We start from the raw sequence: 25,859 nt of genomic DNA on the forward strand, positions 1-25,859 counted from the left end.
AACGCCACGACTACCTGCTATATCCCTCTTTGCCAATGTATTTCAGGGAACTGACGAACCTATGGGAACTTGATCCTCGGCCTCTTTTCCATTCTGTCGCTCCAACGAGCATCGAATGGCCCATAATCGATCGGCAGGGGTTCTCGTAGTAAAATAGGATTGTAGAAAATCCGACTATTAGTCAAAGTTTGCAGTAGCTCAGAACAGTTGCAGGCGGATGTTGTAGTGTTTGAAATCACTGACAGAAGTTAAATAGTAAGTTAGGTATGTTTGTTTGCCGTAGTGTAGGATGTTAGTGTCAACAGGGATTACGGTACGAAATGAAGAAAAGAATTTTAGAAGAGGACACGTCGTACTAAAAGGATACCCGTAGTAGTAAAAAGATTAGATTGAAAATTCTGTCAACCTTCTACGTTGTCGCTACTTGAAATTCAATGCACGAAAATCAGTCTGTCAAAATTAGTAAATTATAGAAAATAGAAATTACTTTTCAAGACAAGCGTTCGTTGTTCGATGTTTGATAGCGACGTGCTACGGTTAAAAAACATTCTCGATGAAGAATATCGCAGAAAGAATTCCTCGAAAATGGATCTCGAATCGAATGAAATTCGAAATTCAAACGGACAAAAGCTTAAAAAGCCAGGAATCTGAAACATTCCCCTAGATTCCAAATGCACTGGTTGCAATTGCGAGCCGATGCTTCGATTTAGGACCTGGTCGTTGATTATGGAAGCTATTGCGCGCGTTATGAAACCAGATTCGCGAAAGAGAAAGAGAGAGGGAGAGGGAAGAGTGGGCCAAGCGAATGGGATCTTGGTAGCGGTTAGTTGCGCAAACACCGCTCCAAGCTGGTTCCAGGAGAGCAGAAACAACATTTATTGCCTGTGGTTCGTATCTCTCTCTCTCTCTCTCTCTCTCGTTTCCGCGTTTCTAGTTCTCCTATCTCTGTTTCTCTACGATGCGCCAGACTCGGTGACTCAGTATCAGTTTTTTATCGTGGTTGTCTCGGTATCTTTGGATCGTGAACGTCTATTTCGAACGAAAGCAGAGATGACGATATGCTACAGCTACACGCGAGCTCGACACGAAAAAGAAGAAGAGGGAGAAGAACACGAGATAGGAGGAGAAACGGTGAAAAAGGTTGCTGGAGGTAGGGTCAGTGCGTTACAAGGAACTTGGGAATCGAGTTATCCAAAAGTCCCGCGGCTTCGTGTGAAGAAAAAGTTCGATACGTATCTTGCCACTGGCACAACCTTGAAATTCCCTCGCGTTTTATAACGTCCGTCGATGCTTTACAATTACACTGTCGCTGTCAACGATTTCAACGAGCTCGTATAATGTTTGAGTTGGCAACCTTGAGCCGACTAATCGCTAACTTTTTTTCCAAACTACGCTTTTTTTTTACTTGTAACTAGTCGATCAATTATTAGTTTCTGGACGTGTTCCATGTTCTCACGATGTACCCGCAGGGACTACGAATTAATCTTTCGAAGGTTACCTGGGTCGTTTACACCTCCAGCGATATTTTACTCGTGATTTTCTTCGAAACGAATTCCTATTCTTTTCTTCAAACGCCTTTTCAACATTCTACTTGAAAAGTAACCGTGAAATACAATAAAGAGTTCGACAAGTGTCCCAGGATCTTTTCGAGCACCTGCGCTGGCTACGAATTTACAGATGAGCGTACCACAACGCTACACTGTAACTCGTCGTGAGCCGTCACTCGAAACGAGTAGCCTCGGTAGAGTCGTACACGAAGAATTTTACACAGATGTGAATACTAGCTTTGTTTATTAATAATTTTGTTTAAAAACAGTCTGCAATATGTACTACCAACAGGCATTCCTTGCATTCTCACGTAGTTTTACTGCATTTTTTCTGTTTCGCGCATACTCCACACCTTCTTCGTGGATTTTCATTTAGCCTTTGTGAGTGGAATATTCCTTGGAAAATGAATATTCCACGTTTTTGATAATCAGCAATACACACACTCTGTACAATTTGCCATCGTCGTCGGTCATCGCTGCTAATTGGTTAGAAAAACTGTTAGGGAAAAACTGTTAGGGAAAAACGAAAACTGCAATCTCGCAATGCTGGAAGTCCATCGTGTCCCAAGGGAGGAACTAACCGTTACTATTAACAAAACCACAAAAAAGAAAACCTAAAATGCTTCGTGAAAATAAAGGACTCGACAGTAAACACTGAACCTTATGGTAGGTAGCTGGAATCAGTGGTAATAAAGACTAATTTTCCTCGGGGATTATTGCTGGTCCGAGTGAATACGTTGAAGAAATCGTAGACACGAGGAACAACAGAGAAATAAAAGTGAAGAAAGGTACGTGGTATCTTTAGAAAATTAGAAACGGCTACTATCAAAAAATTGTTATAGAAATAGAAAAGAGTTATAAAGTATCGTGCACGAAGAAATGGACGAGAGTATAACGATCAGATGTATAACACGTTGTCGGCAATTTTTTTTTTTTTTTTAATATTTATTAAAATTACAATCAATTCTCGCGTTGAGAATCTTCAGTAATTTTTCTAGCGTGGCCAGTGAAACACAAAGACGTTCGTGGCACGTCTTCTAAAACCTGTAATAAATAGCTGTCGACGAAAGTTCAACCACGAACTTTCGATACATACAAGCGCCTCTGGCAATATTTCAATATTGAACCAATGATGATGTTTTTACAGCAATCGTTAACGTTAACAAAACGCTCGTGAATAGAACAATCGGTAAGGTAGAATAAATAAAATAATCTGTTTTCAGAATTTCAGGTAACGACTGATCCTTGCAGTGAAACGGGGACAGGTAGATACAGCTCTGGTCGTAAATCTTGGAATATGTCTCGACAAGGTGTCTCTCGATTAAGGAAACTACATCGACACGGATTGCTACGCCCGTTAAATTAACGGATCGTCCAACTACAAAGTAAGAGCCGCTTTCCAAGCGATTCCTTGAGAATCTCGGTGATTTTGTGAAAAGGAGGTCAGCTCGCGTTTATTTCACCCGTAAACCAGCGCGAGTCAAGCAAAGTGGAAGCCGAGGTGTCTGAAGTTTATCGCGATGAAATCAGGCCGGGGCGGAGAGGAACCTTTTAGCAGAGGCGACTGCTCCGCAGATTAAACATCGATTTCTTTCTTTGAAAAACACGTTAACGAAGCTAGATAGGTTTGCATAAGTCGAAAATTCGGCCCTTTTTGATTCTGGGTTTCTTATTTGGACAACGCGCAGGTAAACGAACGGGACTTTTAGCAAAGGGGAGCTTCGAATTAGGAAATTGATGGTCAAAGTCGTTGGTTCTTTGTCTTAATTAAATAAAACGTTAATTACAAGTATATAAAATAAAAAATAATACCTTGCATGGCGATGAACAAAGTATGGTGGATTTTTTTCCCGAGGAGTGGACATTTTTATCAGCTGGAATTTCTGATTGGATAAAGGATACCCCCGACGAACCTTTTTCCCGACAAAAACTTGCCGCGCTTCGTTGATAGGGAGCGTGAAATTGGTTTTCGAAGAAACGAGAAAAACAGAAGCAGCAAAATCGTTGCTCCGGATAGGAAAAGTTCGTTTCGGCCGAACAATGAGTAACGAAACGAGTAACGGTAAAAGGTCTATGGCGTGTAGTCGGGGGAAAGAGAAAAAACGTGAAACTGTCACGGTCAACGGTCAAGACAACAGAAACGCGTCTCGCTCGTTTTACCGGAACAATCGACGAGGCTGAAAGAGACTGGAGAATCCTGGAACGTAATCGCGTAGCGCTCCAACTACGTAAAACTTCTACTTAAACGATACATCGCTGGTCGTGAAAGCACGTGGAAATTTTATGTACAATGGCGATCGTATAATACCAAAAGTTCAACTTAATCTTGTAGTTTATGATAGTAATTAACGTTCGGACCTCGTTCAGCAGCCATATCAAACAACTGTTATTTTTCGTTTTATACATTTCTCAATTTCATTACTCTGTGGCTACTCGATTAGCGTCAAAGAAACGAATTAATTACTTTTATAACTGGATGGTTTAAATAATCGTAAATTTCAAGCAGGTTTAAGAAAAATCCCTAACATCTGACATTTATCGAGTCGACCCGTATGCCTTTCGAGCGGCTCGTTTATTACTCTGGTTTTCGCTGATAAAATAAATCATACAGGGTGTACGAAAATTATATGTCACGAGTATCACGTGATTCAACACGTTTCCCCGCTGCGAACACGTGTAGAAAAAAGAACGTACATGTAAAGTTGTTCGTGACTTTGAAATTCAAATGTGCCCGTATGCGGCGAAAAAATTATGCTCGTAGAATTTAGCATAAAATATTCAAATGACTGTATACTTTTGTCATAAAGTGTAACTATGTTGGTCGAAGTCCTTCGAAGCATTTGCAACGCAAAAGCATCGAGTTATCGCGAATAAAACGATCGTAGCTCGCAGCAGAACTCACTCAATTAGCTCATCGATCGAACGAAATCGAAAACTGGTTGTTCGCAACGAGCCTGGACAAGATGGAGAACGAGACGAGATGGAGACGAGAAACATGCTGGAACGTATGCGCGCCAATGATTCAGGCTGACGCAGCAGCAGTGTAGTGTGTAAAAACTGGCCAGGAAAAGGCCAAGGTTTCGTCGTTGAATACGATGATGAAAACGAGGATGAATTCCAGATCCGTACGCAGGCAGCGTGACCAAAAAAAAAAAAAAAAAAAAAAAATTAAGAAGTTAACGAAAACACACCAGACCTCTTTATCATGGATAATTTTGTAAACGACTGATTCGTTGGGGTTTTACGTCAAGTTTGCGCAACACGGTTTATCAAAATAACGAAAGTCATTGCGAAGAAGTACGATGCTTGCTAGAGCCGCGTGACAAGAATCAGACACGTTATTTATTATGCTTGTTTGACTTTCCGCGATCGCTAGTTACAAGAAACCAGCCTACGAGTAATTGCATATTTTTGCATCCGCTTGTTTTTTACATTTCACGTAACATCTCGCGATACTCTCGTCAAGTTGTGTATCAATTACGTGAAAATTACAACCAGCTAAAAATACTCCCAGCAATTTTGCTGGCCTCCCGTTATAAAGACACAAAAGAAAAAAAAAAAGGAAGAAAAAAGAAATCTGAACAAGAAACGCGGCAGACCGTTAATTCCCGTCGTTATAAATAAACGTAAGGCAGCGATTCTAGTTATCGTCGGCTAATAGTCGCACGATTGGTCCCAGAAACGAGCCAAGGACGGGCACAAAGCAGCGAGAGAGACCAACTTTTACTTTCCGCAGTCGGGTCTCGAGGTTCTTCCGTGTTTCAAAAACGGCACGTGCCAACGGAATATCGCCTCGTTCGACGTACGTACGTACAATACGTTGGTCGGCCGTTCCATTTCTCTAAACTCGGCCAAGGCAGGGTTGTGCGACTTATACGTTCGTCCACGACTAGTCATGCACGCCGATGACGACAACGCGATAGCGCTCCGTCGAGAGCCGAAGCAATTTGCATAGGATGCACGCGCACACAGCCTGACCTATTTGTAACGCGCGTAAATATCTTTCTAACCGTTGCCGGCTACCGTTGAAACGCGCGTGCAACGTTTAAAAAATCGCGGTAATGGAGCCGCTATCTGTCTACTTTTACCGCTTCGAACGGACGCTTGGAAAAAAGTTGCCAGTCAGCGGGACCACGGTGGCGGGGGAGGGGACCGTTATTAAGAGATAATAAAGAGGCAATTTAGAGCTGTCGCGACAACACTCGTGTTTCTTTTTCGAGCATCGTTCAAGGTCAAGTGGATTGAGACACGTTGGAATTGCGCGCATGAACGGAGGGGGCAACGAAACTGCACTTTGTGGGTCACGTTCCTTCGTTCTCATCGATCATCCGTAGCGAGTATGCTTGTTCGCGAGAATCCTCGCGAGAAGAAACAGAGGAAACGTATTCCTCGCTACGTACTTAAATGAAAAATAATTTGGAAACGGAAGGAGAATTTAGAAGGCTGGGAATCGTGCAGCTGAAAATCTACGAAATTACTGCAAGAAATTTGCAATCGATCGTCACTGCCGTTCTTGCAGTCGCAGCGTTGAAAAGAAAATGAAAGAACGACCGTGTGCGACGATTTGAGAGTTCGAAAGCACTGCAGATAGGAGCTGGGGCGAGCAGTAGGGGACGGAAGGCTATATAAGGAGCGCCAGGGTACAAAGGAGAGGAAACGTCGTTGAAACGTACATACGTAACCACGCGAAGGGAACGCTCTCGAGTTTTGTTCGCTTTGTTCGCTCGATGAACACGCGTGTGCGTTCCTAAGCGGAAAAGGGAGTCGGTCTGTTGGCCGGCAAGCTGTACGGGCAAGAAACACGCTGCAAGAAGGACACAGAGGCGAGATAGAGAAACTGGAACTCGAAGCTCGTTCCAGGGAAGATACACGCGAATCGGATTACGATCGTAAACGACATTACGCGTTATATTTCTATTTTCGTTGGAACCGTTTGCAACGAAAGAAGCTTACGCAAGGATATTCACAAAATAGAGTGTAACTCGTAAGAGTTGAAATGGAAGTTTCAGTTCTTTCTATGTATGTACGTAGCTACGACCCAATGGCCAATAATCAAGCGCTACTTGCATCTCAATATCAGAATAGAATACCATATCAATACGAAATTTTGCCACGGCAGAGAATTTATTAGGTTGTCCGGAAAGTGTCCTTTTACAGGCACGTCTTTCACAACGATGTATCTTTATACAAACGTGAAACCTAATCTATCAAACGTCGCGATCTTTATCTTGATAGAACAAAATGGATCATACGTAATTCGATAAAATGATATAAAACGTTGTGCATCCATTATTTCCTTATAAAACGAAAGAAGCTTTTGGGGCGACCTAATACATTTGGCCACGTATTTCGATATTTAAAGGTATCGCCTCTTTGGTTGTAACCTTATTTCCTGCTGTCTCATACGTTTTCGTGCCGTGAAAAAATATATAAGAATGTACGATTAAATAAATCAATGTTTCTCGATTAATGCGACGAGTAGGCTTTTCGATGCTCGTTATCGGCGTTGTAGGTGCTCGATTAAATCGATAGAGAACTGGCGAGAACTGTCAAAGACAGGGACCTGTCTGTAGAAAGTTATCCAAGTAGCGGGGGTAATTAAACGCGAAAGACAGGAGAGAAACGGCGTTAACTCGTTCCCCGCTCCCTATCTTTTCGCGTAATAACAGTTTCACTTCTATTACACGTTGCTGGTTTACGTGTGCACGGCGTAACTCGCGATGAGTCACGCTTGTGTCTTTTACGTATGCAGCCAGGTCAGGTCTGCGAGTTTTTGTTCGCGATGTTTACCTCGAGCTGCGACTCCAGGTTAACGATATTTTAGATAATTGGGGGAAACTCGTTTACCTAGTTCTCTCTTTGCATTTTCCCTACGCAATCGCTGACATTTTACTAAAATCTCTAAACTCCAGAGCCCCTCGGTCAACTTCTCAACGTTTCTCCGGCCGTTGGTCGTCTGTCTGTTTTTCACAAGTTTCTAAGTAATCTACGATGTTCCTAACGACTTTCAATCATAGCCGAGGATGAGGCGAAGGCAGTTGTAATTTCCAAAATCGGTTTCGAGATCGCAGCCTTCTTAATATCCGACCCTTAATTCCAACGTCCATTAACTGGCAACAAATTACAGGCACCGGCCTTCTACCAAATTTTCCAACACCATATAAACACCACCGTCCGGTTTGTGCAATTTGTTTGCCAGAATGGAGGCCGGAAAGCCTCTGGCCCGTCCCTGGCCGCAAATCTTGCAACTCTATCCTCGCTGTGCCGTAGGAACCCGACTACAGGCTGGTAATGGGTTCAGACGGGCTCCCCGATCCCTCGAAACCACACGACCAACGCACAAGGAGACGCTGAAAAAACCTAATAACCTGCTGTCTATCGCGATGGACATCGATAGATGAGAAGGCGCGTGAATCTACAGCCGACACTCGAAGAACGAGAAAAAGAAAAGGAGGAAAGGGTGATCCAAGTCTTTTCGATTAATTTACGATAGCGTAGGACGATTTGTAAAATTTGTGGAATGCGTTCGAGACCAACGATCCGGACGATGAGTCACGGAATATTTCCCGAGGATTCTGTGTCGTCCGCAGATATTTACATTATCGATCAACAGGATTGGAAATAAATTCGCTGGGACAGAGAAGCGAGATGTACGATAAGAGCCCAAAGTAGGAAACAGCCATCGATCTGGTAAAAAGACAGCACTAGTCGATCTACTGACATTCGATAAAACTCGTATATGTCAGAAACAAGATGATCAAAATACCAAAATATAAATGAAATCCGCAGAAGCTGCTCGGTCACGAGGAAAAATATTATCAAAATACAGCTATCTCGGGCGCGTCGAATTAAAAAAGCAGATAAATTTCGCGAGATTTGCGACACGTTCGTCTGGATCGCGTTAAATTTAAACCGGCTACGAAAAGGAGAAAAAGAGAGAGAGAGAGAGAGAGAGGCTACACATCGTGGGTAGAGGCTGACGGCCGATGCCGATGCCGATGGCGATGGTCTATCTGTTGCGAAGAGGCGGCCACGGAAGGTGGAGGGAAGACAGGATCGGTCGTTTGGTCTGTCGAGGCAGAAACATGACGAAGGAGGAGAACGGCGAGGAAGGGAAAACCGGTTCGACAGGTTCGGCTCCCATTTACCTGACCATGTAGCGCCTACCTACGTTCGGACATTATGTATTATGCAGTCTGGCTGTATGTGTAACGCATAACTACGGTGTGTATCCGGCGAGCGAGGAAGAAAAAGAGTGCGGAGGGGACGGGGACCTGGATCCGAGGGAAAGGAGAGAAAAGGAAGAGAGCAGACCGCAAAGGTTCGTGGCTCACGATGAAAGCGGACCGTGTTTGACCTCCAGGCTGATCTTCACTCTCGTCCGTCGGTATTCCATCTTTCGACTTACCGATCTTTCATGTTTGCACTGCGAAAATTGACCGTTTTGTTTCCTTTTCTTTTCATCCGTTCCAGTCGTTCTTTTTACCCTGATCGATGTTGCTTTCGTTGGATTCGACTGTTTTCGTTGAATGGCGAAAATCTTCGATCCGAAGATCGCCTCGCGAGTGCAAAACGCAACAGCATCGAAATCGAAAACACGTTCCGAAGCGTCAGCCTACTTTCTCGCGTAGAATCGTTTGCTCGCGAGTAGAAGATGAAGCGCAGCGATAAAGCGCCGTTATGTTAATTGGCCCGCCGGGGCGTTGCGTCTCGAGATTAATTTACCCCAGAAAGATGGTATCGCCGCGCCAATTACCGTATCCAGAGGCCGTAATTCGTTGCGCTAGAGGTGTGCAAGTTTAGGTGGCTCGTACCGTCGTCTCTTCGACTTTTCATTCCTCCATGACTCACACATCGTCTCCCGTCTACCTTCCCTAACCTTAGTGCCGCTTCGAATTCCAAGATACACAGTGGCTTGCGAAAATCTCAACGTTAAATCCTCTTTTATGTACGTAACGCTATTTTCCTTGTAACTGAAACTGATAACACGGATCGATCGCAAATTTTATAAACGCGAAGATAAACGACGATAAATTCACGTGTCTCTGATATCGATGTGAATAAAATTTCGAAATGTTCCATACAAGTACAGATGACACATCCGCGGCAGAAGAGTTTCAAGAAGCCTCCAAATACTTGCATGAGTCACGCCACGTTATATCAAAAGGGGTAGAAACGAGGGAAGAAGGAACGAGAAAAGAGTACGAGAGAATGGCGCACGAAACGGAGTGGCTTCTGTTGGCCTAGCAATTTCGAGAGAATCGTTCCATCCCGCTTTAACGCGAGCTTCCTCGAGCTCTCGAGCCGCGAGACACGCCACTTGGTATTCCGCTGGGCGAAGCAAAAGCGGCGCTCGCGCAGGCATTCCGCTGGAACGTGCTAGGCATCAGCCCCTACCCCCGTGTCACTCTCTCTCTCTCTCTCTCTCTCTCACTCCTCTCTCCATGCTTCGACTCACTTGTGTGAACAAATTCTGGATTCTGAGCGCGCGCGCTACGTCCCTCAAACGGGGGAAGGGATTACGAGGATGGCCGGATGAGCCAACTTCTGCCGACAACTTCCGCCGGTTTGGAGGCTGTCGTCCGCTAATTCTGCGCGATCGTCGCGATTCTACGAGGAATTTCGAACGAATTGCAAAACCATGAGCGTATTATACGCGGCGTAATAACCAGCTGTGAATAATTACACAGGGATTTTAAGAAGATGATCGAGGAGTACAGGATGGACCGAGTGCATCTGTAACCCAGAATACCTACTCGCTTCCAGTCACGAATCGAGTGCTGTTCGAACCAGACAGAGAAGGAGGGAGGAAAGTTTGCGGAGAGACGAGTCGAGGCGAGTCGAATAACTGGTTGTTCCAGTTTCTGGCGTTACGTTTGACGCTGGATACACCGGCCAGTGCGACTGGTATTGGTATGAACGAGGATATTCCGCGACCGCGTTTTCAATGAAAATATCAACGATCGATGGCAGACTAAGTATAGTACGGGCGTTGACTAGATCGTCTTCCGAGATACAGGTTGGTATCAAAGCCAATTAAATTACCGATGTTCAACATCAAATAGCTTCGGCGCAATCTCGATGATACAGAAACTTTTGCACGGTAAAAAGAAGCAAAGCTTCGATATCGTTTCTAGAGATCCTCGACAAAATAGGATCTTTAAAAAGGTTCTGCCACGTTCTCGAGAGAGACAGATCCTTTCTAATTTCTACAAAATTCCAATAGACTTATTGCTTTTGAAATTCGAACGACTCACGGTACACATATCGATACAGATAGCGAACATGTAGCAGAGGAAATGAGAAATACTATGTTCTCTTTGCTTGTTCTCGTTAAATCAATTCATTTCCCCGGGGAAAATTACGACGTGAAAAGAATCACAATATTCACTGGCGATCTGTTGCAATTTAAGCGAACGGCAGTGCCGTGCTCCGTAAAAATAGAACGAAAAGTTAACAGAAAAATATTCCTGGAGGAATTCAACGCCAATGCCAAAACGCGATATCAAAGTGGAACTCTTTTCCACGTTGAATAAGACGCGCTATTATTAAAAGGCCGAAGTGTCGAGAATCGTTGCCCATCTTGTTTTTCCTAGCCGTGAAACGCAAACAACCGACGTGCACCAGCGATCTCGAAAACGAATTCAGTCGGTCGGTTTATCTCTCGATCCGTTTTTCTTTCCAGCCCCGACACACTTTGCGACTTTGCGTCCCCTTTATAGCGCGCCAGCGAGGTTTACTGACATTGTTACGACCGGGTTAGTCGCGAATCGATTTGAATTTCGTCGCAGTCACGATTCACCAGCAATTCCTGTTCCTTCCTCTTCTCCGCCATCTCTCTAACGACCCACTGTCACAAACCAGTTACTTTTTTCTCCGAGATATTATCGTCATCTAACCGCAGCTGAAGTTTCATCGATGTTTCCGTCACGTTTTAACACGCATTTTTCATCGATCTTCGTCAACTGTACTTTGTTCGTTTCGTATCGGTACGCGCGCAACGTCTTCAACTTTTATTAGCACGATAAATATTTCCCCATATTACAGTTACCTTCCGCCGTATGTAAAATAGTTGCGTAGCTTTCGAGAACCGTTTGCGAGTTTATTACGAAACAGTAGTACTCGTAAAATGTTTGCGAACATCGTTGCTCCGAAACACCGTTCGCGAACAGGTTTGTTGACGAGTACTTCATACATTCTCGGCAATCCAGCGTTCGCGAATTCTTGGAAAATTATCTGAACCCACGTCCTTGGCTGCGATTCTGGATTTACTTTGCAAAGAGCGAACATGTTTCCCTTTCCTCCGACTCTCCACCCACCGAAAATCTGTTTCACCACCTACGTTTCGCTCTTTCTCTCTCTCTCTCTTCTTGAACCTCTGGCCTTTTCTTTCTCCATGTTCGCTTCTGTGCGCGTGCGACTCGGTCTCGCCGTTTTTCCCCTGCGACGACTCTTCGATCGCTCCCGTTCGTCCGTGACGACCTCGATGCTAGGCTACAGCGTGTATTTTTAGAGGCGACGTTCGCGTCCGTGCTGTTCTAGCGAAAAACTTCTCGATCTCGATGCGATCCCGAGACCAAAGACGTTATGGTCAGACCGGTGTCGCGTTCGTAAACGCTGACCGAATATAGAATCCCGTGAAATTCGTTCTTTACCGCCAGACATCGACTACGGATCTGCAGATCGATATTCACCGATCGGAAAACGCTATAGGATAGTTGATCGCGTGGAGCTCTGTTCGCGATTTCCAGCTAATTAGTCGCTTCGTACTGTAAGGTCTTTACTATGATTAGTTTACTTACAATAAATGGATTAAGCAGATGTTGGTTAAACAGGAAACGATGGTTGTTTAAAGTGAACTGATCACAACAACGTATTATAATTAAGACAACTAGATAGTTACTTTGCAACTCTCGTCACCAACGCTAACTCTCACGCGGGTCACACTCTCTTGACAACGCAATTCGCACTCTCTGACTTCTCAACTAACACTCTTTGACTTCCCAACTAACACTGACTGTTAACACGTTGACTGTCGCGCGTGTTTTCAACGAAATCTCCTTCAGGCCATCAGCGTGGAACAGATTATCCCGACCAAATGGTTTCTTATGCCACTACGATTAGAAAAGGAATCAAACGGTACCGAAAACTTGGCATTCAACTCCTTCTGGCAATTTCTCTTGTAAACGCTTCGACGGTTTAGAAAATTGCAACAAGCAAGGATGTAAATATTAGAAGATTTAGAGAATTATTAGCTGGAAAATTATTAGGCTTGTCTGAAAATACAAAACATCTGTCTTCATAATATCGTCGTAATAAGTCAGCATAATATCGTCGTTCGGAAAAATGATTCCGGAAGAAGCATTAGACGCGCATGCAAACTATGTTATGCAGATAAAATACGTCGAATGGGAAAGATACGAAAGAATTTAAAGAAAACAACAATTTATTGCCCAAATTGTCCCAACCATCCTCAGCATTCTATAGAATGCTTCAAAGTTTTACATTTTAAATAACTTTCTTCATAAACCATTTTCGTATTACTTTTAGAACAATTCAATAGTTTTATTATTTCCTCTGGAATATCTTATCAAATACCTACGACGATCCTTCGCAAGTAGTCAAATAAGCGAATACGGGTGACGCGATTCTATCGGGAACTTTATCGTCACCCGAATACGGGTGACGCAGCCCGATCGGGAACTTTATCGTCACCCAAATACGGGTGACGCGGCCCGATCGGGAACTTTATTGTCACCCAAAAATGGGTGACGCGGCCCGATCGGGAACTTTATCGTCACCCAAAAATGGGTGACGCAGCCCGATCGGGAACTTTATCGTCACCCGAATACGGGTGACGCGACTCTATCGGGAACTTTATCGTCACCCAAATACGGGTGACGCGGCCCTATCGGGAACTTTATCGTCACCCGAATATGGGTGACACGGCAGTCGACAATTTTGTCTTTTGTCTTAGCCCCAGCACGCACGTGTTCCGCAACCGCTCGTGACCAGAGTCACGCAGGGCTTTTCCGCGAAACTATTCGATCGAAGAACCGACGATACATTGTTGGGCCTGTCGGCACTTCGGTTGTCTCGTGACATTGTTTAAAGCTCTTAGGCCTTTCGTCCACGGTACTACAATACGAATAAGTTGATTATCAGTCTCGAATGTACAAATTCCAAGCTGAATGTCTATAAGTCAAAGTTTACTTGTATCGTGAATAAATCACATACATAGATGGAAGAAGGAAGGGCTGAACGCGTCGCGGAAACGAATTTCCCAACATGAGAAATCTCGCGCAACAATTTGCCGATTTATCGCTGCTACTAATTCGACAAGTTGCAAGTTATACGTGGGACCACTGTTTTACAACATTTTTACATGAAATGGCATAATCAGGTGACTTGCGATTCGTAAAGTTTCGTTTCTTTTAACCTCGAGCTAGTTAACGTCGCGCAAGGCTATCTATCGATACACACCAATGACTCGTAATTTACGACACGTAAAATTCGGTCAACGTTGGTTCAATTCGCTAGTGAGAATGGACAGAGAGGAGAACTTTTGAAGCTTTTTCTTTATCGAATTTATTATCGGATTACCGTGTCCCTTGACTGGTTCGAATAAACGAGGTTCCACCGTGTCTAAAACTCTACTAAAGCAAGGACTAATATGTCGTCGACCACGAGAATGTTAACGCTCGGATAGCAAGAATAATCTACGCAGTTTCGAAGTTGAAAAATTCCTGAAAGTCCAGACACCCCAGTGGTCGTAAAGCTTGCCGCCGTTAAACAGCGTTCCACCTTCTCTCCGACACGATCGTTTCGTTAACTTTACCCGTGGAACGCGGCACAAGGAGAGGATGAGGAGAGAAGGGAGATGCGCGATGAGGAAGTTTGTTGCAAAGTTTATGCGATTTCAGGCTGGAGCCGAAGAGAGATGGAATTGCGGGGCCGCGCACGGTTTTATGGGCCGTTCCGTTTTACTTTCCTCGTAAAAAATGCCCGGGCCGTCGTTACTCTCGTTCGAAAAAGCTGGACCGAAGAGAGTCAGAGCCCTCTCCGTCGATTAAAGTCGAGCAAGCGTGACGGTTCGCGTAAACAGACGTTCGCGCCAGGCTAAACGCTCGATCGCGTGCCTCTGCAATTAACAATTATCGAGCCAACCGTATTGAGAAATTTCCACGACCCCGTCCACAATACCGTTCTTTGTTAACGCACACACAGGGCGAATTATATCTTGATTCCTATTTATATTTTTGTCGAGCGACAGGCCGCTGGAAAATCGCAGTTAAAGCTTTTAAAGCGGCTTTCTGTGCGAACGACACGTACCACGGGAAATAGTCGTGCCACGTGTTTCGCCATGATAAATATTTATTCGCCTTTGTTGTATGGAATCGGAGGCCGGCGTAAAAAGGCCAATAAAATGGCGATAAATGTCGGATCGCTCGATGCACAGTGTTCTTTGACTGGCATGTTTGAAATCCTTTGGAAGCCACGTTTCAAGATATCGAATAGGGATGTACAGGTTTTTGATAGAATCAGTATTTTGTAGCATATACACGATAGTTCGAGTGAAAATACGACCGAGATGCTAAAAATTCTTCGTGTATCGGAACAAAAGTATTCGGCAGAAATCCGAGCGGACAACTTCGGTCGGAAAGGTAGGAAGAATCAATGTGCTTTTGGTGGAAAATCATTGTCGTGTTCCTTCGAAGCGGAATATTTCGGAAAAAACGGCGATCGCATTTAACGACGCCACGCGTATCACGAAACACGCTAATGGCAAGAATTAACCGCTAACGACTCGTAACGCGCCACTTGTCTCCTGCAACGTTTCTTCCAATAGCAACCGAAGAGAAAAGGGAGAGACGCGAGTTCTAAATATAATGCATTGGGTGCACGAAGTTTCACGTGACGCACACCTGCCACTGACACGTCATCAGGAGCTAGTCGTCTTCGTGGACGACGTAACCTGTTATAAGGATTGCGTGCGACACGCACCGTGCCAATACGTGCGAGCCAGATGACGGCGTTTTCCAGTTAATCAAAATCCCAAGACCAAGTATCCGACCTTGGAATCCGTCCCTCGATAGATTAAGCCGAAGCTTAGCGAATAGTTTGTTCAATGTGGATGACAATTTGCCGAGTAGCAGAATCGAAGCAGACATTGGCGAACGTTTAATCGTCGTTACGCGACGAGAGGAAAAAATCGCGCAAAACATCTTCACATGGTTCTTTCATCGACGCAATTGAAGCAACTTGGTTTCGCGATGGATCGTTCTGAATACATTGGATAGAAGAGAGAAGAGCACGGAGGAGCATCGCGTGGTCCTCGCTAGTAATTATTGACCCGTGGTGACTCACTAGGTTGAGGACCTTTATGATCCACGCTAATGGGCTCGCCACTTCAGCCACTCGGAGGAACACGCAGTTAGGCATCCACACGGACGAGCACGCGAGCGCGAGGAAGGAGCGCGCGTGCATCACGTGTGCGTGACGCGTTTTATGGCTCTCGGCCACGCAAATCTCGTTGCGCGTTCTTCCACTCGTGAAAAGCCTCGACCTAGCCCTCTCTCCTCTCTCCTCTTTCCACGACCAAAGAAAGGGTTGGATGGCACGCTCGTCTTTCTAATGGTCTCTCGAATTAGAAACCACCGCTTCATTTTCCTTTGCTGACTGTGCAGGATGGATCGTTACCCACGAGCACTCGCCATTGCATCGTTCGGTCTTCTTGATAAAAAATTTACCAAGCGGAGGAAAATCGAAAACGGTGATTTTACCGATGTCAACTGCTTTCGATTTCGTCTTTGCGTATACGATGGACAAATTCTTTTTCTCAGCGTTGCTCTGGTTTACGTTTTTCGGTTTAACACGGCGCGATAAGAGTTTTAATTAATTAGTCGGCATAGATGGCTAATTAAAATTGCAGCAGATGAAACACGTTGAGAATCGTTAATAGCGCTGTCGCATGCTCCGCATCGCTCGAGATCAGGCAACGTTTCAGGATCAAATATTTATGTCTGATCCGGCGCGTTTCTACCAGAACGTCGCTTCAATTATAGCAGATGAGCTATATATCCCGCGCATTATTATACGCCGGGCTATTTGTGTACACGATTTCGAGCCGAGAATACGGTCTCGAGGCTGGATTCCACTCGTTAAGTCACTGACCCGAATAGAGCCCACGTAGAAGGAAATAGGAAGTCATTGGCGCAACGCTGATTTTTCTCTCGACATGGGAGAGTTCAATCGAGCTGAACGAACCTTCGGAATCGGTTACACGCTGAATTTCCTCTTTCCCTCCACGTTCACCCTATTAACTTGGCAATAGGTCTCTTCCACTGTCTTCTACCTTTTCTTCCCTCGTTTATTTCTTTTTTTACTTCTTTTTCCAAATAGCTTCTGCGAACCTTCTCCGTCAGATAATAAAACGATATCTGTCCTTGATCCGAGAACTCGGCTCGCTAACTTCGAAGCCTAGAAAATATCACTTCTATCGTTTTCCGCGAGCTTCTAAACAATCATTTATCGACGTTTTGTATCTTCAAGATTGAGATATTCGTATCTACCGGAGAATATCGTCCGTACGATGTGAAAATAAATGCATCGAGAACGACGTGTTTGCTCGTTACGATATTCGTGTCAAAATCGTTGAAAGAAGACAGTGTTGCTTTGAAGAATTCGTTTCTATCGCAGGCAGTATTTTGCTATTCTCTGGTTGAGAGAAACGAAAGACAACGTTAGCCGTAACAATAAGCGGTAACCGAGTCGAGTAATTTAATTAATAGCCGTTTGTTCGCGACGATCCGGCCAGACTTGGCGAGGTTTTTCCAACTACGTACGTGGTTAGAGGTCGGAGAAAAAGACGTTTATTAGCGCATGCTGGTCTCGAGAAAATAGACGGTCGCTTATGAAAGGTACACCAGTAGATACACGTTCCAGATAACGTCAATAAGCATTGTTACTGGCAGCAACTTCTCGCGTCACGAGTGTAAAAACAGCGTGGCCGTAAAAAACCAGGCAGCTCGAAATTTCCTCGCGTATTTCCCTCCGACAGAATTAGCAGACGGATAGACAATAAACGCCGGCTATTTCCGCGGTCTGCCGGTAAAATAATCAAAGGTAACCGCAGACTCGCGAGACATAGCCAAAACTATTTTCTTTCCAGTTTCAATTTCTTTCTGTCTTTAAAACTGAATTTCAACATTTGGATTTTGGCCAGCTTTCTAGCTAGCTTTCACGGTGGCGTATAATCTGGCAACGGATTCGGCTTATTCACAGCGCGACAAGCGCCAATAGGCAGGTAATTACAAGCGAAGAGAAAGGAGCGCGAGACTTCGATAGAGGGAGCGAGAGGGAGATTTTGCACGCGTGTGCGTGACCAGCGTGCAAACCATCCGCGTTGATGGACGTGTGCCACGTGAACCGCATAACGACTGGCCATCATTGTCTGTGTTTCGCCCACATGGCCTTTGAACGTGTCCCCCGTCAGCCCGTGAGAGACGATAACGCGATGACCTCGAGATAAATTGCTCGTCCGCGGTGTTCAATGGCATCCCGAGCCGAACAAACGAAAGAAGAAAGTGTGCGCGTGATGGATACCAATTGGTTGCGTAATGAACTCATTCGAATCGTCAAAGAGGCGAAAGGACAATGCAGAGGCCAGCTACGTTCAACGAACGCAGCATTTTCGACTTCCAACCATTTTGTTCCATCGTGCGCTTCTTCTCGCTGCTGTGATATTTCGCCACGTAATTAAACTTCTTCGTGTTTGTTGAAATACAACGATATCAATCGCATGCAGATGAGGTGATTGATCGTACGGATTTTCTTCCCTTCGTTGCCCAGCGATGTCCTCACTAGCGTGCGTTCGCGAGATGCACCACGACGGCTAGCACGTGCATGCTCTTTCGAGAATTCGCCGGAAGAAGCGCGAGAATATGGATGGAACATTCTCGATGGGCACGTCGAGAAGCTACTAGAAGGTTCTGTGGCACATGTGACGCCACACAGACACCCACACAGGTCACACTCCTTACTGCATAGAGAGTGGGATTCTAAACCTTTGCAAGGGCCATGGGTCACTAAGCCAGTCAGTCTGTGAATAACTAGCCAACTGTCTACATTCCACGATACTTACTTATATTCACTGTAACAATTGTTTAATAAATATCACATTATATTATTTCAACACAAACATTGTGTCTTCCACAGATTATTAATCTTAATTCCAAGATTAAATTCTAACAGTGTTTATCGTGTAGCGTGCAACGAGTTACGCGTCTGTGAATCGATTCTATCCGCGACAGATCCTTCGTAACGTCGCGAACGCTGGAAAATTTGAACGTGAGAATGAAAGGAGACGAAACGGCGCAGGATCAACGAACGCGTATCGCGCGGATAAACGTGAACGCGATTGGCCGTAACGTGCTCCAAGGTAGCCAAACGAGAACCCGTTCAATGGAACGAGGCGTATTACCAAGTGGCAGGAGGAGGAGAGAGAGCGTAGCAGGGAGAAACAATTTAGGAAAAACTGGCAACGACCAGTAGCGAGACCATATTTCTATGCAGATGCGATCCTTGACGAGACTGGTGGTACTGTACACCGGGGAGAGCACCGGTGGTCTTTTCTTACTACTGCAGCCTGGCTACGTATTTTTATAGCTTCCTGGCGAGCATTCCTTTCCCTCCGTACCGGTTAGCGAACGGTCTTGGACGAGGTCTTCCAGCATGCAAGAACAAGTGGAAGAAGAAGATGTGCGCGAGAAGAAGAAGATAAAAAGACAAGTAGCCTGACCTTGTGCCCAAATGCCAGTTTCTGTCGCCACGAATCGTCGATCGCCTCCTTTCTGCTCACGGAAAGCTTTAGGAGGGAAGAACTTGCATAAGCGTTAAATCGCGCCAGTTACACGTAGGAGCCACGTAATCGGTCGTATTTGGAGCAGAATAACAGCAAGGCTGTGCGCTCGTCGGAGGAAAAAGGGCGAAACTACGCGATGTTTTGCCGCAGTGTGTTTGTTCGATCGTTGTGCCCGGCCACTTGGCTCGATACCGCAACTGCGCCACCGACAGTTTCGAATCGTCGCGTTAATTCGAAGCAGGGGAACGGAAGCTCGTTACCGAAATTTCCAAGCAGAAAGGGCGCCTCTCAGCTTCTACGGTATAGAAAAGAGGAGGAGGGAAGAGAGAGAGAGAGAGAGTGAAGCGAAAGTAGTCCGAGTTTCGCTCGGGTCGTAACCATACTCTCAACTTCGCGCCGTTAATTAAATCTTCGTCGTAGAACACGGCTGATACGAGGCGGAGTTAACTCCGCAACGTCTAACCACTCTCCGCCGCATCCTTCCAGGAATCTGCTGAATTTCACGCGCTGCACCGCTATAACACGCTCGTACTCAGGTTTGTCGATCGCCTCCTGGCGATAAAGATCGGCGCGGTGAAGTTTCGTGGCTCACGTGAGGAGTCGTGATCTACGATGCACGAAAAGTAACGAAACTATCGAGAAAGTATACGGCTCGTTCGTTCGAGTTTCGAGTGCGGTACGGTGCGTTCCGCAGCGGCCGACATGAATATCATCCAGCCTAATGAAGATCTCGCGTGACATTGGAAAATACAGGCTGCAATCGGCCGAGATCTGGGCCTCGTGCGAACGATCTATCTTGGATACGCGTGCTTGCCGATCTTGCTGGAAAAATTATTCAAGGATAAGGCACGAGCTGAATTAACGTGCCTAGGAATATGCACGAAACCAATTTAACGAAGCAGGAGGTTTAGAGCGGCGGTAGGTCCTGCTGTTGCAACACGGTTTTGTAGCGTGCAATCATTCGCAACAGGACGATATCAACTTGTTTTGTACCAGTAGGAGCTGGAAGATCGACCCGTTGTTAATTATTAGCCTGCCTTCTCTCGATTTATGTACGTACTTGTTCGTTTGCTCGAGAATTAGCTTGTTTACGACAACACGAAGAAATCGTCGAGTTGTACAGTTGGCCGCAAAAATACCCGTCGACGTTATTTCTTGCTGTACTTTATTACAGGACTACCAGAAGACCAGAAAACAGAGAAAAAGAAAGAGACGAGCGAAAGTAATTTGTCATTTTAGAAATATTTATTGCAATAGAAATTGTATTTCGCATATCCGATACGAAATAGTCAAGCGGACACTTTTGCCAGCAACTACAGATCCAGATCAATGTCTTCGCACAAAACAGAAGGGAAAATTTATTTACGCTCGACTAGAGACGCAAATACGATTCTGATAGTTTAAAATTGCCAGGACCTATGACTGTGAGGCAATTTACTCGATGACGCGCGTCGTTAAGTCGATGATAGGCGGCGAAAAGTGTGCGTAGGACGAACGACACGATTTCGACACTATGATGAAACGAATTTACGCGACGACGATTCCTTTGCCTCCGTTACACCACTTTTCCAACCAACGATCTCATTCTCCAGAGTTTCGTGGGATATTTGGTGCTTTCGCTGACATAAATAAACGACCCGAAAGCGATCTGTGGTATGTACTCGAGGACTGGTTTATTTTCGTCGAAGCTGCCAGGAACAAACCAACAAACGAAGGGCGCTGTTCAATACCAATGTCGCGGAAGAACGCGTGATCGCGGTAGCTTGTCGACCGGGACACCCTCTTCTTCCTTGCGCCAGATATGAGGCTTCAGATCTTTAAACGTACGCGTTTACGTCATAAAGTCCATCCGTAAACTTTGCAAGCAAATATTTTTAGAAGGTTGCATTTTTTCTTTTCGTAGACGATTCGTTGAAAGGCACGTTTGGAAATCTTCACGTTTTAATACACTCGCTGATACCGATACACACACGTATCGCGTTGATTCTTAAAGTCTACTTGAAATGAAGATTATATTTCGATAGATATTAATAAAACGTAGTGTTCAAATAATCGATTTTAGTATTCGACCTACGTACTTGACTTTTACTACTTTTGCATATTTTACGCGAATGAAGTGTTTGGCCACAGACGCAACTGCTGCATTTTAGCTCAATTTCGGTAAGATAATTTTGGACGGGCAAACGCTGGATATTGTGCTAGTACGTTCGAAATAACAGGATTTTTCATGAAAAAAAGAATTCCGAGGATTCGCGAATACGTTGACCTACAACGAGTTAAAAAGACGCTGACGATAGGACAACAAGCTGAAGTTTGGTATTCTCGAGCGAAGAAGTTCACCGTCAAACTTCACCGAGTGGTCTTGAACCGTTCGACCCCGAGAGGGAAGTTCGTCGACGTTCGAGTCAGTGAACGATCTAGGCTTGTTTTATTTATATCGGAAAGCGAGGAATTTCGGGTCATTGGTTCGGTAGCAAAACCGTTGAATGGATTCGATCGGTAACAGCATCTTATCGCGATCATCCAACGGAAGTTGGCAGCAAGTAGCAGCTGCCGTCCGGAAACGCAGACAGGTAGACACTGCCACGTCCGTCTCCTTCCACCCTGGCTACTTTTTCGTCTCCTCCCCCTTATAGTCGGCAGTCACGCGAGAGAGCAAACAAAGAACGCTCGAAAGGCTGAGGTCGGGCAAGAAACGTTGCACGCAGCTGCCTTCGAGAGACATTCACTTCCCTGATGGCATTTCGTTTCCTGACCGAGCGGAATGCACGCAAGGTGCAAAAACAGCGCCGCTATTGAAACCGAGCCAAGCGAATCGAAAAATCGCCCCGCTAGCTTCTCTGTCGTTGTCGATGGCCGTGCCAGAGAGTGCGAGTCCTTCGACGTTTCGGAAATCGCTTTGACGGTATTGACGACAGTGATTGCTATGTTTATCGAAAAGTTGTGCACGAAACTTTGAAATGGTTTACTGGTTCAGGGATAAAAGAGAGTGTAGTTTCACAGACAATAGGTAAATTAGTAGGGTTGGCGATGAATACAACGAAGACGTTGTTTTATCGCATCTTCTAAATCAGATAGAAGAGCCGATTTTATGCAATTTGAATAAGGGCAATTCGACGAGCTCGCATCATCCTATCGTAAATCGTATTTCGTCGAGAGAACGTTGTAAATCTCGTAAGTGAAAATAGAGTTAAAACTCACCGAAGCATCCTCTCTCTCTCGACGATCTCCTCGGGAGTGGGTTGAGCAGGTCCGAGCAACGAGTGCGGTAGCGGCGGGTACCTCTGCGACCTCCAGAGCATTTCAGACGCAACGGCGGGATGATGATGACCAGGTGGTGGTGCGGGATTCTGGTAGCCGACCGGTGGAGCAGTTGCAGCGGCTGCCGCAGCCACAGCGGCCGCGGAGCTCGGTCCGGCGCTGGGAGGTGGTTGAGGATGCGCCATTAGTAAGGACGTGTGCTGGACGCTTTGCACGTGCCAGACTCTAGCTGGTGTGGCGGCCGCCGCTGGTGTCGAGGAGCTGGTGGTCTCGTCGACACTGAGCGCCGAGCTTCTGCTACCGCTCCTCTCGTCGCCAGAGCCGGCGCTCCTCAGGGAACTTACCCCGCTGTCGGAGCCGCTGTCCCCATAAGCTGCACTCGCGGCGCCGCTACCAGCCGCGGCTCCGACCGCTCGGATACCGACCGCTGCTGGCACACCAGCGAGCACTCCGCTTCCAGGTATCCCGGCCCCAGCCTCCACTTCCATGAGGCCGGCCTCATCGCCGCCCCTCGATGTGTGAGACTGCTGTTGCACCTCGAGGAGGCTCGACGAGGACAACTGATGATGATGCTGCGACTGCTGATGTTGCTGCTGCTGCTGATGATGCGGACTGTTCGCTACCTGATGCTGATGCTGTAGCTGCTGCTGCTGCGGATGATGATGTATCACCGGACTACCGGTCGAGTAACGTTGCTGTTGATGATGATGCGGCGGCGTGTGGTGGTGGTGCTGATGGTATTGCTGCAGGTGATGATGATGGTGACCAGCTACCGGCGGTGGCGGCTTGTTCAGTCTTTCGGCTAGAATGACAGGGCTCTCGTTGTGCCGATTTCGCTCCTGCTCCCGTTGCTGCTCCAGGAGCAGGCTCTGCCTGCCAGAGCCGCCGCCGCCGCTGCTACTAAGCGGACTCAGCCTCTCCAGCACGGAGCCTGAGTCCTGACTGCTCGACTCCAGCAGCTCGACCACCGATTCGACGCTCGCCGCCCTCGCGCCGCTCACGCTACCCACGCTATCCTCCGTGCCTAGCTCGGTAGTCAGCTCGGTTCTTCGCGAGCCACGCTCCTCTTCCTCCTCTTCCTGCTCTTCCTGCACTTCCTGCCCTTCCGGTTCCTCTTCTTGTCCCCGAGCACGATTTCGATGTTCCCGCTCGTCCCCGTCCTCCTCCTCGTCCTCGCGCTCGTCCTCGTCCTCGTCCTCGTCCTCGGCCTCGTCCTCTTCCTCCTCGACGCTCTTGCCGTTCGAGCCGGACTTTAACAGGCTCGCTTCGGCACCGCTGAGGACGCTGTCTTTGTCGACCACCACCGACGAGTCGAGCAGCGATCCATTCACCAACACCTGCTGTTCCTTGCCGTTCTCTCTGCCGCTATCTCCCTTAGTTCCAAATCTTTCTTCCTTCTGATCCGCGTTCGATCGCCTCTGTTGAAGAACCGTGTCGCCTCCAGGGTCTACTACTTTGTTCGGAGGCGGAGGCTCTGGTTCTCTGTCTCGCTCCCTAGATTGACTCTCCTCGTTCTCCTCGAGCTTCTCGACCTCTCCCCCTTCGGCTCGCTCCTGCTTCCTTTCCTCCTCTTCCGTTTCCTCGAGATCCGACGCTATCTCCTCGCAACCTTTCCCACCTCCCTTTCGCTCGGATCTAAGCTTCCTACCGACCGGACTTGTCCTGAGCCTCTTAGTCAGGGGATCGCAGCGTTCCTGATCTTCGTCCTCCTCCTCGCCACGCTCGTCCTCCTCGAGTCTTCCACCTAGTCCTTCGTCTTTCTCGGCAGACTTTACGCCGCCCGAGTGCTCGGTATCTTCTTCCGCCTCTGTTTTCGTTTCCTGGCAACTGAGCCTCGGCCTTCGTCGCACAGGTCTCTGCGATGGACTCTCCACCGGACTCTTTACGGCGGTTCCACGTTTTCGCAGCTTCGACGCGCTGCTCGATGCGCTGTTCGCCTCTTCTAAGACGGTTCTTGGTATTCGATTGCTGGGCCTGCCGGAAGGTGGACCCTTGTTCTCCCGGTCTTCCTGCCGCGTCGATAAATTGCTTTCACCGTCTTTCTCTAGTCTCTCGCGACTCGCGCCCTCGCTCACGCGTCTTCGTCGGCTGTTGCGCGCTGAGTTCTTTTCTGAAACAATAATTGAATACCAGGTGAGTCGATCGATTTTTACAAAAACTGTTTCGCAACTTTAATTTGAAAATCACGTTCATCCTTACTTCGTTTATACGTAACAAATTAATGCTCGGCTTCGGATACACGAAATTCTAATTAGTCGAGTTTAATTTCAGTTATAATTAACGTATGTTCGGTATACATAATGCAATGACCGAATGAACGTTATTCTTTTTGTACGTACGAGGTAAATGAAAATTTCATAAGAATTTCACGATATACTGCGCTGAGAAGAACATTTTGCACTCGTATTATTCACCATGGACCTCTTTTCCGACATTCCCTTCATTTATGTCATCCAAGGTATAATCATTCTTATCCATCACAGCGCTGTGTTTACGTGATAAGTGGAAGGTTGTTCGTGTACCCTTGTTCATTCTTGTCGATTAAGGTCGATCGATTGAGCGCCGTAGCTGGTCGCTACGTTGTACACGTAAGCAATTACAGAGGAAAGTTGCTAATCTCTCCGAGTCGCGCATACTACGATAATTCAACGACTAGTAGGAAACACGCGTTCATCAAGCAAATGCGAGAAAATTCCGATAAAGAATGACACGTTGCGTTTGCAACGGGAATCCCATACGTTAGATCTAGTCAGTCTGACTCAGCCGTTTCAAGCTCACAGCGACAGAAAGGTATACCGAATCGGCGGATCGACTGATTAGAAGATTAGAATTACCGATGACCGAACTGTGAAACATGTGCTACAGAAAATACATTTCGTAAAAAATCATTAAAACCTCTAAAAAATTACGATACAAGAAATTTCTCTGAGAAACGAGGAGCTGGTGGTTTCGATAAAATTGTTCGTTTCGAACGACAGTTGCAGTAATAGATCCACTGAGCGAATAATCCCCTATTTCGCTGCCTTAGATTCGCAGCGCATCTCATAGCTTTCATCTCTTTCACCTCAATCGGATCCGCAATCCTCGATACCATTGAAACGTTGCATCCGAGGAATTGGCTTTTCGTCCACGTCGGTATACACGCTACGACCCCAGGGAGTTTTCAAGGGTCGACTGGCTGTAAACGC

The 25,859-nt window shown here is 46.2% G+C and overlaps 1 protein-coding gene across 4 annotated transcripts in view; it reads right to left on the minus strand.

Moving 5' to 3' along the window:
* The window catches only part of LOC126873686 (probable JmjC domain-containing histone demethylation protein 2C), a 230,421-nt gene that overhangs the window by 67,066 nt on the left and 137,496 nt on the right, over positions 1 to 25,859 (minus strand). For all 4 annotated transcript variants that reach the window (XM_050634785.1, XM_050634786.1, XM_050634788.1 and 1 more), the window contains exon 8: positions 22,612 to 24,781. In XM_050634785.1, coding sequence (XP_050490742.1) covers positions 22,612 to 24,781 — 2,170 coding nt within the window. The remainder of the gene's footprint in view (positions 1 to 22,611; positions 24,782 to 25,859) is intronic.

Source organism: Bombus huntii, chromosome 15 (assembly GCF_024542735.1).
Source record: "Bombus huntii isolate Logan2020A chromosome 15, iyBomHunt1.1, whole genome shotgun sequence".
Lineage (NCBI taxonomy): Eukaryota > Metazoa > Arthropoda > Insecta > Hymenoptera > Apidae > Bombus > Bombus huntii.